The 13,008-nt window shown below is 43.7% G+C and overlaps 1 protein-coding gene across 1 annotated transcript in view; it reads left to right on the top strand.

The window, feature by feature from the left end:
• The first annotated feature begins 1,548 nt into the window (after positions 1-1,548).
• The window catches only part of PRDM14 (PR/SET domain 14), a 77,936-nt gene continuing 66,476 nt past the window's right edge, over positions 1,549-13,008 (top strand). Inside the window, exons 1-4 of the mRNA XM_078777274.1 lie at positions 1,549-1,699; positions 2,111-2,170; positions 2,307-2,470; positions 10,015-10,128. Coding sequence (XP_078633400.1) covers positions 1,549-1,699; positions 2,111-2,170; positions 2,307-2,470; positions 10,015-10,128 — 489 coding nt within the window. The remainder of the gene's footprint in view (positions 1,700-2,110; positions 2,171-2,306; positions 2,471-10,014; positions 10,129-13,008) is intronic.

Genomic DNA, 13,008 nt, shown 5'->3' on the forward strand with positions numbered 1-13,008 from the left:
GAGCTGTGTAAAGGTGAAAGGGCATCCCATAATTAGTCCACAAGCATACACGTCAGCCAAATAATAGAATACCCCTGTTTGATAGTTATCTCTTATTCTGTGTTTTAGGGTAAGGCTGTGTCTCCCATTAATTGAAGTACTCCATTGCACCAGTGAAAGAGAATAGATCCCCTTTCGTCATTGCCGAGCCTCGATTGCCAATTACCTCCCCTCCAAAACCACCATTGAACGAGTGCTCGGGTCAGAGAAGAGGGGCGTGCCCGCCCTTCGTCATCAAGGGCGGAGCCAGAGGGTCACATGACCAACCAGGGCCGAGGTGAGCACACCGATGGGCGTGTCCTGAAGGCCGGCAGCTTGATCGCTGGAGGCGATATAAAGGCGCGCGCGCAAGTGGCGTGAGTCGGAGTCAGTCAGTGGAGTCGGTGGTCAGTTGGTTGCGTTGGTTGCGGTGAGGAGTCGGTGGTGGTGGTCAGTGGTTGCGTTGGTTGCGGTGAGGAGTCGGTGGTGAGGAGTGAGTGAACCAAGAAAGAGTTGAGGGTTTGGACCAGACGCGTCAGACAAGTCTTGGGAAAGCAGCGGAGGCCACAGCAGCAACAACACCCCACAGCCACTTGGGGCCTAGACGGCGGTTTTGAGCAAGGCCGTGAAGGAACGGCGGCTGCTAAACGTGCCGATCGTGCTGCAGGACCCCCTTGGACCTTCCTCTCCCTCCAGCCATCCACCTCCTGCCTTTCCACCCTTCTTGTGTACGTGAGTTTGTTTTGTTTGTCTTGTCCCTGGGTATTTAATTAAGTCTGTAGGTAAGCTAGTATTTGCACTGTGTCACCTGCGTCTTATGTGTTGTAAATAAACGTGACTGCTTTCTTTTTGCTTGTGTAAATAATAAATCCCATTACTCTTCTGTCCGTCTTCTCGTTTTATTCCTTTTCCTCTTTGCATTTCGTCGTTTTAGTCTTTTCCCAGATTGGGCAGCTGCGGTGCGATACGGCCAAAGTTCTGGGTGAATCGGGTGAGTCGGGGAACAACTGTTCGGTCGCGGAGCCTTCGCTCGGCAAGTAACATCTAAACCGCGATCAGTAACAATATATATATATACATATATATATATATATATATATATATATATATATATATATATATATGTATATATATGAAAAATGGCCCTCTTGCGAACTATATATTATGTTACATATGTGTTCAAAAATAAATAATGTACCTGTTTCTTTACCTATTTTACGAGTATCTTGTTCTGAGAACTCTTTGAACACCCCAATCAGATAAAACGCTTTCAAAAATAGCCATTACATACACTTTATGATACCTTGAATGTAACGGGCTGGACATCATCTCATAAACTCAGGTTGGTCATGACGCAAAGATGCAAATGTATAGAAATAAAGGTAGAAAGAATTGTAAAGTTGAGTTGAGAGGATAAATGCAGTTGTTGGATCCAGTTAAGCTGCCTCGTTAATCCTTTGCCCCCTGTTGGTGAATTTGAATCGGATGCCTGTTAAACTCGAACACTCTTCATGCATTCACCCCGAAGGCATGGATAGAGGAGACTCGCTGTCCGTGTGTCCGCTCCCGTACACGGTTGCGGCCCCCAGACCCGAGGAAGGTCCGCTTCGCTTCTCCGCCTGGGACCTCCAGGCCGTTTTGTACGGGCAGAGTATGGTCGGATTCTGCACGTCGCCGAGCGGTGAGCCTTGCCATTAAACTTGTATTCTGATCTGACCTCCTTTAACATTGAACACCTCCCTACCTGGAGCCTCTTGGCGGATGTAGAGACAGGATGTCGATGCTCAAGCTTGACAACAAATTGCGAATTTTCAGAGAGTACCTGTCAAAAGAGTCGTTTAAATTTACTAAATGTACTTTGATGTAGGCCACAATTATGGAAAGATGTAAGACAGCCGGCTTAATGCCCTTCTTTCAAAGGTTGGCGTGCTCCATGATGCAGCTCTTCCTGCTAGCACAGATGTTGGAATTGCGCTAATAAAAATAATAACGACCAATAACAACTAATAACAATAGAAATTTGTCTTGCAAGTATTAAATGCACGTAGTTTATCCTCCCATAATTGTTTGTAATTGTTGCCTTGTGTTGCAGACTTTAAGTTCCAGCCCCAGCTGCATTTACCGGACAAGCGTGCCATTGGGATGCCAGAAGGTCAATTGCTATGGTGAACGGGGAGGGAGGGTTGGGGTAGGGGTTAGTAGTAAATGGGATACTTAATAAGTGAAATCATCACCCATCGTTATTATTATGATTGTTGGAGGTTTATGATTGAGAATCTCTGCTCCAGGTCTATGCGTGCGGACAATGACCGCCCCGGGTCACCCACCACGTCTCGGTATTTTCTGCTGCGGTTCGGGTGTTGCTTCTGGGACGCGCTTTGGACCATTCACGGGACGCAAGGTCGCTCCGGCCGACCTGCGAAGCAACGACGACAATAGCTGCATGTGGGAGGTGATATGGATTTCAATGTTTTTTATAATTTTGTTTTTTTTGTATCCAAGATCGAGGCTCGTGAAAGAGCGAACATTAATCACAAAAAAACAAACAGACACATAAAACATATAATAAGGGGAGCGGTAGACAAGATGGGGAGAGAGGGGGAAGCACACAAACACAACATTTGAGAGCAGGGACATCGGGAGATCTGTGGGAGGGAGAGGGCTTGGGGGGAGGAGGCATGGGAAAGGGGGTGGGGTGGGAGAGGTATAAAACACATGGACACTGCTAGGACTGCCAGGAAAGAAGTTGGTATTTCAAAAAAGTGGATCTGGGGTGAAATTAACGGGGGTAGAAAAGATCAAGGTTTTGGATGGGAGAAGATGAGAGATGGTGGTGAACAGCTGTTTTAAAGACCTGGAGGGAGGAGTGGGATTGAAGAGAGTGAGGGAATTTGCTCCAGAGGCGGGAGAAAAGAGGAATGAAAGTCTTTGTTCTGTGTACAGTACGAGACGCGCAGTTTGTACGGACAACGTTACGTACGTTGTTGCATCACTGGCGTGTTTGGGCACACAGGATGGCCTAGAAGCTGTCTAGCCTGGGCTTTGAATCCCAAACCAGCTATAAACTGTCGTCCCAGTGTTTGATGGGCAGGGTGACTCATCAATATGTGTAGGCGAGCTATCGCCGGCAACATGGCCCAATGCCAAATTCCTGCCCTAATCAACAGAGGGCATTGCACCAGCGGAGCCATGCCATGACTAACCTTTCTTCTACCTCCTCAATATGAATAGAAAGATTGGAAAGTTAAAGATAAAAATCCTCATTCAAGATAAGTTTTGTGAAAGGTGACGTCACACTCTTCTTTTTTTTGTATACAAGGTCGAGGCTCGTGTAAGAGCTAACATTGATCACAAAAAAGACAAACTGACACATAAAACATTAAACATATGATAAAGGGAGCGGGAGAACAAGATGGAGAGCAGGGACATCGGGAGATCTGTGGGAGGGAGAGGGCTTGGGGGGAGGAGGCATGGGATGGGGAGGTGGGGGTGGGGGGGGGGGGAGCCTGTTAATTATAAACCTGTTGGAATTATAAAATTGGAGTATTCATCAATAATCAAGGATCATATTTAATACATGTGCAACAAGTTTACTATTAAACAAGTTCGCAGTCTGAAATAAACTTCATGATGTCATGCTGCTTTGTGATACTGTAATTATATGGTACAGTGATGGGTAATTAATTAAGATTTTTGGAAGAGGTGGAAATATAACTGTTGTAATTTTGGTTGATTCAGAAGTTTGATCAATTCATCTACATTGAGGAAATCACATGTTATGTGGGGAATTGACTTTCATACAAAGGTGGCGGCCTGGACACCTTTATAGGCTGTCTTTGTTCACCTTTATCCTCAGGAGATTTATATTTTGTTTATTAGCATTAAGGAATCTACCATAAATGGATGAGTTGTGTGTATGTGATAGTGTGTGTGTGTGTGTGTGAGGCATGTTTTTTGTGGAGTTCTACTGGAGCTTTCTGATGCGGAATGAACCACCTTTAGCTTTCTGATGCGGAATGTGACACATTAAAATGATCATCATGATCTCCTGAGTTGATTCGGCTAATTTTAATTATATGTATAGAGCAGATGAATAGGTCCTTCCATGGCATGGCATTTTAATTGCAAAGTAAACAAGAAAGAACAATAGGAGATTGCAGACCCTCACCTGGATGTGTTTTTAGTGGTTTTTAAGGCTTTGTGTTAAAACAAATATGGCGGCCGAACCACGTGACTGACATCATCATTATTTTTTTTTTCGCCACCAATTTATCCCTAGATGACGCTGAAGAAATTTCATCTTGATCGGGTGAAGTTTTATACTTGTCGAATTATGACGTCATAATGGCGGCACCTATGACATCATTAACATATGTTATTCCCCATGGAGAGTTCTTTACAATGAGCCATGTATCAATTTTTTTCTCTGCAGCGCTTTCGGAGATATAGAGATGCAAAAATTTTCCGCTTTTCTAAGATGTCGTCCAAACCACGTGACCTATGACGTCATAATTTTAATCTAAAAATTCTACAGGAGGAGTTGCACCTATGGTGAAAATTTCCTGTCAATCGGACGAAGAGTTGCAGAGAAAATCATATTTATTCCGTGCGGACAAACAGACAGACAGACAAACAAACAAAGAAACAGCCAAATGAAAAATCACTCGTAGAGCGACACTTGGTAAAAGAGAACAAAGTAGAATGGCACTCGGTAGAGCATCCTTTTTACCTCACAAATAATTCGTGGTTGAATTATGTGACCTGATATGCAAATCTTCTTCAAATTAAGTTAATCGGATGAAAATTGTCAATTTTAGAAATTCGGCCTATGTTGACCTTTTGGCCTATGTTGACTTCAAAAATAGTTGGTGGTTGGTTTCAGTAAACTGATATGAAAATCATATTCATATTTCAAGTCAATTGGATGAAAATTGATTTAAGAAATTCGAGAAAAATGGTTGACCTTAGGCCGATGTTGACCTTTTGGCCTATTTTGATCTGAAAAATAGTTTGTGATTGAATTCAGATAGCTGATTTGAAAATTATATTCAAATTTCAACTCAATCGGATGAAAATTGAGGATTTTAGAAATCTGGCCGATGTTGACCTTTAGGCCGATGTTGACCTCAAAAATAGTTGATGGTTGGTTTCAATAAACTGATATGCAAATCCTATTCAGATTTCAAGTCAACCGGATGAAAATTGAGGATTTTAGTAATTTGAAAAAGTGGTTGACCTTTGGCCTATGTTGAGCTTTTGACCTTTTGACCTCAAAAATATATAGGATTTTGTCGGACCACCAACTCTACCATTTGGTGAAGTTTCGTGAAGTTCGGTTTAAATTTGTGATCTGTACGCAAGTATAAGTGAGCGGACAGACAAACAAACACACACACAAACCGGTGTGATCAACATATTTGTCAAAAATGATTTTTTTTGCCAAGTAACAAACAGACAGACAAACAAATGGACTCCAAATGCAATACCCTCTCCTCAGGTGAGGGTAACAAACATAATGATAACATTGTTACAAAGCATGCATTAATTAATACTAATAATATTAACAATAATGATAATAGTACCATAATTTGGCAATAATAATTGCAAACATTGAATCCAAACATCCAAACAACCAACCTGAAGACTAGAGAACTGTCTATGAAAGAAAAGCAAGCAATTTGGAAGTTGAAAGAACAGAATAATTCATTTAGAACCATAGAACAAACATCGCGCAGAGCAAATACAACAATTTGGAATATCTTGAAAAAGAAACAAGCCACTGGTGTACTTAGCAACAGACAATAGCCAGGTGGGCGAAGGTACAACAACTACAATTGATGACAGAAAAATCATCAGAGCTGTGAAGAAAACCACATCTGTGAAGCATGGTGGAGGTAGTGTCATGGCTTGGGCTTGCATGGCTGCCTCTGGAACTGACTCACTCATCTTTATTGATGATGTAACTAATGATGGCAGCGGCAGAATGAATTCGGAAGTGTACAGAAACATTTTGTCTGCATATGTACAAGAAAATGCCTCCAAACTCATTGGACGGCGCTTCACCATGCAGCAAGACAATGACCCAAGTCACACTGCCAACGCAACCAAGGAGTTCATCAGGGGGGGAAATGGAATGTTTCAGATTGGCCAAGTCAATCTCCTGATTTAAATCCAATGGAGCATGAATTTCACTTGCTGAAGAGGAGACTAGAGTCAGAACCCCCCAAAACAAACAACAACTGAAAATGGCTGCAGTAAAGTCCGGCAAAGCATCGCAAAGGAAGATACCAAGAGTTTGGTGACGTCACCGGGTTGTAGTTATTACATGCAAGTGATACGCAACCAAATACTAACTTTTATACTACTTTAACTTACTTTAAGTTATTCTGTTCCAATATTTATGCTTACTTAAAATGGGAGGACTGAACATACAAAATGCTATTGTTCTACAACGGTAAAATATATATTCATAGAAATACCAATAAATAAGAGCTGCTATTCTGTGCTCTTGCTTCATATTCATCTTTTAATCTCAAATACAATTTTTTTGAGTATATATATATATAGCAATAATAACAAATTTGATTTCACAGTTCCAATACTTATGCGGGCACTGTATATAATATATATATATATATACTGGTACTGTCTGTAGCCATCATTAAACAGGCCATAATCAGTGCAAGCAGAGAAATTATATTATATTATTTATTTATTTATTTTCGGTTGAGGGGGGGGGGGGGGGGGGGGGAGGAAGGGGTTGGTAGGACGGTTGCTATATTTTTTGCCCTTCATGCAGAGACACCTGTCGTGGGCTCCATGCACTGGGGGCAGGGAGTCCTGGGGTCTCGGGGTTAAGGCAACGGGGCAGGCACCATCAAAGCGGGTGCCGAACCCTGGGCCGGAGCAGGAAACGTGCCGGTGACGGGCCAGATGGGCTAGGGGCAGCACGGTCGGCAGCACGGGCATGACAGCTGTGCAGCCCGAAGGCGCGTCCAAGCCCACTTCATGTTTGTTGCTTCGATCCGATTCCTTTAGAAGTGTGCGCCGGGTCGTATATCCGAGCTAACCGTCTCTCTTTCTCTGCCACATCCCCACTCCACCCCCACTGCCCACATCTCTATGTATCGCTCTCTGGTTAGATGACCTCATACAAAACTAAAGTTGTGGTCCTATTGTTTGGAGAGGATCTGGGATTGATGGCACCCATTTGATGATCCGGATGGTCATTGAATCAGGCACTCAATCGGCCGGAGGAATTCTTTAGATATCTCTCTCTCCTCTCTCTATTGGAAAACCCACAGAAGTCAGGCTCCATGCTTGAAGGGAAGACCACGACACGAGCCGCTTTTAATTTGCGGAAATTCCAACATGGGGTTTTATTTAAACACGGTAATGATAAACAGAATCATGGGTATTATATTGTCGTCTCACGGATGCAACTAATTACTCATTACTTACGCCCCTCAGATGTGAATCCTTACCCGATTAAGCGGATATAAGTGAACTCAAGATTTAAATTGAGGGAACCACCTTCTGTGCAAATATCTGCCCAGAACATAGGTAAGGCTCAGAGCGGACATGGGCAGACATTTTGACCACCTTGTGTAGTCCTTGATAAAGACTACTGTGCAGTGATACTGGTTAGTGGTGCCTTGAGGTTTGAATATCGATCCTTCCAATTACAACAAGATTTTTTCCCTGCAGACTCAAAGAAATAATAGACACCAGAAAGGGCCTTTTGCCCATTCATGCATGTGCCATGTCCACTTCCCAGTCTCTCGTGACTTCATGTTGAACCCCAGGAGGGGACTATGACCGGAGTTATTGAACACAATGGCCTAAACTTTTCAAAAGATGCAGTGGTATCTTTGACATCCACTCTGCACCTCTTTGCATACCCTGGGAGCAGGTGGGATAATCTCCATGGAATTCACCAACTGTCATTGGACCTCCGTGCGGACCCTGGCGGGATAATGTACACCCAACCTGTGCACCCCGAGACCTCTTTGCTGACTGTAGGAGCCCATGCGACCACCTATGCCGAATCCGTTCAGGGCCCCGATACCTCTTAACGGACCATGGGCGCAGGTGGTATCCCATCAGTGGAGCCCGTTCGGCCCAATGAAGAAGGCACCTGTGGATCCAGGTCCTCTTAGCGCCCCGATCCAGGTCCTCTTAGCACCCCGATCCAGGTCCTCTTAGCACCCCGATCCAGGTCCTCTTAGCGCCCCGATCCAGGTCCTCTTAGCGCCCCGATCCAGGTCCTCTTAGCGCCCCGATCCAGGTCCTCTTAGCACCCCGATCCAGGTCCTCTTAGCGCTCTGATCCAGGTCCTCTTAGCGCCCCGATCCAGGTCCTCTTAGCGCCCTGATCCAGGTCCTCTTGGTGCCCCGATCCAGGTCCTCTTAGCGCCCCGATCCAGGTCCTCTTAGCGCCCTGATCCAGGTCCTCTTAGCGCCCTGATTCAGGTCCTCTTAGCGCCCTGATCCAAGTCCTCTTAGCGCCCCGATCCAGGTCCTCTTAGCACCCCGATCCAGGTCCTCTTAGCGCCTCTTCGTTAAATTCGACCCAATCTGGATCTAACTCTCAATCTCACCTATGATGTGCTCCTGTAAATTTGGACAGCAATTTAGTTTATCCGAGGGGTACCGGTGCACAATCATCTTTTTTTCCAAAGGTGCCACAGAGTCCAGAAAGTAGATGGGACAGTACTACTAAAGTCAAGTCCGTTACAATGCTGACACGGCCCCTGCGAAACGCAAGTCAAAATGAGGGTATGATTTGGTCAGACAAGATGGAGTTGGGAGAGGGGGGGGGGGGGCAGGGGTGACATGGAGAAGGCAAAAGAGAGATCTGGGCAGTTGACCCGTGCAAAACCCTGGAGCTCTACGCCCCTGACCCGGGGGCTCCACCCGGACGCGGCGGAGTTGCCGTCAAATCACTGCTAATTACCTATCAATGGCCAATCAATCCCACGGCCTGCAATGGCCAATCAATCCCACAGCCTGCAAGGGCCAAGCAATCATCGCCTGATTAGCAGACTCAGCCCGTGACGATTGGACTTTTTTTGACGGTATATAGAGACCGAGGCTCACGGAAGTGCTGGATGTAAATATATTCACTGCAAATACATACTACTGCCATTGTTGTTACTTTTGCCTTTCAAAACGAGTAGGCCAAACAAGTATTGGATGGTTTATTCAATTTTTTGACTCAGTTCGGCAGACTTTTGGGCGGTGCTGTCTTTTCAAAGCAACTATTTCAGTGGCCATCCCAACTCTTTTTACTTAAACACAAGAAAAAAGTTGAAATTATAAAGGGTTATTTTCATAAATAAAGAAAAAATAGTTTCACTGATCGACAGTAGAGAACAGCCAAGCAATATTTTCGACATAATACATGAAGACCACTCAACTAACTATAAGATCATGTTTTTTTTCTGTAACTAGTATAAAAGTCCGTCAAAAATGACGGGATGGAACGGTTTATTCGACGGTGCAGCGCCGTGAGCGTGCCAAAGTCAGAAGCCTCGGCCTAGTGTCAGGTTTGCTTTTATCTTCTTTATTTATTAGATATCCTACAGACGTAATTGAACACTCCGTTTACTCTGCGCGCATTACACATCATGTGCAGCAAATTTCACCTCCATTCACCTTGTATTTATCGTTATTTAACAAAAAACTCCTCCGTACACCGCCCTTGAGGCTCGGTTTGCAAGCCACCGTCTACAATTCCAGTAGAAGAGACGTAATTATTACTTCATGGAAAATGTTTTTCAAGTTTGTTTTATCCTCAAAAATAGACCGTAGTGAACACACATTCATGCTAAAAGATTGGCCTTTAAATCCTACCCTTATGAAGGGGGACAGACAAACACACAAACGGACTGTTTTTTTTATGGGAAAAGACCAACGAAGACTCATCAGACATTAATGTGTTTAGGGTTGGGGTCTCCATTTCTTTCTGCTCACTCAGCTGTATTGTTTCCTCCAGATATTTGACGGTTCATGCCTGAGTCACTTTGTTGACGGAGGAGTCGGTGGGAACTGGATGGCGCTTGTCGCTTCTGCTCGCTTTGCCCAGGAGCAAAATCTCGTTTCAGTCCAGGTTTGTGTCGCACCTGCTAGTACAGAGTACATCTGCTTTGAAAGAGAAGGCCAATGTTGGCTGGTACTGCAAGGTGGACAAGCCGTACCCTATGAGGGAGTGGCACCCTCTCTGCTCGGTGTAAATTCTGAGCTCATGAAACACTCGTGACTTAAAAAACAAAAAAACATGAGTTCCCTTACAAGGAACATCAACGCAGGAGGCCATTGAGCTTATCAAGCCTGCACAATGGCGGCCAACGGATGGATGTTTGTCTCTGTCCTTCTTAAGTGCTGAGCGTTAAGCAAGGAAGCAGCACGTACCATATTTAAAACATTTGATGTGACTCGGCCCGGATCACAATTGAACTGAACAATTGAATTGAATTGAACTACCAACCTCCCAGACTCAAAGGCAGACACTCTTACGATTATGCCACGGTGTCAGGTGGACAATCTATAATGTTCCAATATATGGGAAGATTGAGGTGTAAGGCCCGTTATTTGGTTTGCTTTTGTTCAAAAAGCATGTCAGATGCCATCACATTTCATATGTGATATCAGTCCACAACCCAGGTGTGTATTAGATTCAGAGGTGAGTACGTGCTGGTTGGTGGCCATGTTATATTTAAGATAAGATGTGCATGATTTAATTGGTTATCACATAATGGATTGTGTGATGGGAGGTTTAACTATGTGATAACATATGAAATGCTCTAGTGAGTAAAGTTTGGTTTGTGATGTTGTATTGATGGGTTGACTGACTGCCTGGAGGCAACGGAGGTTGTGGATCTATTGATGTAGGTAATCTACTGATGTGGATCCATGGCTGATGTTGTGTATCTACTGATGTAGGTAATCTACTGATGTGGATCCATGGCTGATGTTGTGTATCTACTGATGTAGGTAATCTACTGATGTGGATCCATGGCTGATGTTGTGTATCTACTGATGTAGGTAATCTACTGATGTGGGTCCATGGCTGATGCTGTGTATCTACTGATGTGGATCCATGGCTGATGTAGGTAATCTACTGATGTAGGTAATCTACTGATGTGAGTCCATGGCTGATGTTGTGTATCTACTGATGTAGGTAATCTACTGATGTGGGTCCATGGCTGATGTTGTGGATCTACTGATGTAGGTAATCTACTGATGTGGATGCATGACCAAGGTTGTTGATCTACTGATGTAGGTAATCTACTGATGTGGATCCATCACCAAGGTTGTGGATCTGCTGATTAAGGTAATCTAATGATGTGGGTAATCTACTGATGAAGGTAATCTATTGATGTAGGTAATCTACTGATGTAGATCCATGACCAAGGTTGTGGATCTACTGATGTGGGTAATCTACTGATGTGGATCCATCACCAAGGTTGTGGATCTGCTAAATAAGGTAATCTACTGATGTGGGTAATCTACTGATGAAGGTTATCTGCTGATGTGGATCCATGACCGAGGTTGTGGATCTACTGATGTGGGTAATCTACTGATGTGGATCCATCACCAAGGTTGTGGATCTGCTGATTAAGGTAATCTAATGATGTGCGTAATCTACTGATGAAGGTAATCTACTGATGTGGATCCATGACCGAGGTTGTGGATCTACTGATGTGGATCTATGACTGTGGTTGTGGATCTACTGATGAAGGTAATCTACTGATGTGGGAAATCTACTGATGAAGGTAGTCTACTGATGTGGATCCATGACCGAGGTTGTGGATCTACTGATGTAGGTAATCTACTGATGTGGATCTATGACAGAGGTTGTGGATCTGCTGATGTGGGTAATCTGCTGATGAAGGTAATCTCCTGATGTGGATGCATGACCGAGGTTGTTGATCTACTGATGTGGATCTATGACTGAGGTTGTGGATCTACTGATGAAGGTAATCTACTGATGTGGGAAATCTACAGATGAAGGTAGTCTACTGATGTGGATCTACTGAATCCATGAATCCAATCTACTGAATCCATGACCGAGGTTGTGAATCTACTGATGTAGGTAATCTACTGATGTGGATCTATGACTGAGGTTGTGGATCTACTGATGAAGGTAATCTACTGATGTGTGAAATCTACTGATGAAGGTAGTCTACTGATGTGGATCTACTGAATCCATGAATCCAATCTACTGAATCCATGACCGAGGTTGTGAATCTACTGATGTAGGTAATCTACTGATGTGGATCTATGACCGAGGTTTTGGATCTGCTGATGTGACATCCGGTTCAGTTTTAATTTCCGGTGAAATTGACGATTTTTATTTATTTGGGGGAAAATGGATTTGTTTTATACTAGGTAATCGAATTGAAGAGTATTTTGTGCATATATATCATTAGTTGGTTCAAATTCTTCATATTTTCAAGACGGGAGACGTGCAATTTGGCAGCAGCGGTGAGGCGGTATAGCAGTTGATTGGTTTCAATGGCAGTATACGGAGCTACGAAATTCGAAAATAACACTTTGTACTTTGAAAATAACGCTCCATTGGCGTTCATTCATTGAAAAAAGAGGCTGAATAACTCTATAGACACGAGTTTGTGAATTAAGAATGAGTTTTTTTTCTCAGTGTTATTAAATTTTACAAGTATTCAATGAATGGACATGACTTGGTTAATGTACACAAATTGTTCCACGACAGGAGTATCGAGCAAAATCTGGTACCTCAAATTTTAGTGATCAAAAGACTGACTGTCCAAGGCAGACCCACCTTCCAGGGGGCCCGAGGCAGACCACGGGATTTTCCTCCGGGCCTACTTGCGCTTTTTGCAAAAAACCTGTGCATTGTTTGGAAAAATTTTTGCTTACGGGATTTGATCAGCCATCATTTTGATTTGTAGTTTATGGGTGTGAGTATTACTTTTGGTTGTTAAAGATACTTTTTGTATGGAAAGAA

This window comes from Myxine glutinosa, chromosome 5, assembly GCF_964187855.1.
Source record: "Myxine glutinosa chromosome 5, kmMyxGlut1.1, whole genome shotgun sequence".
Taxonomy (NCBI): Eukaryota; Metazoa; Chordata; class Myxini; order Myxiniformes; family Myxinidae; genus Myxine; species Myxine glutinosa.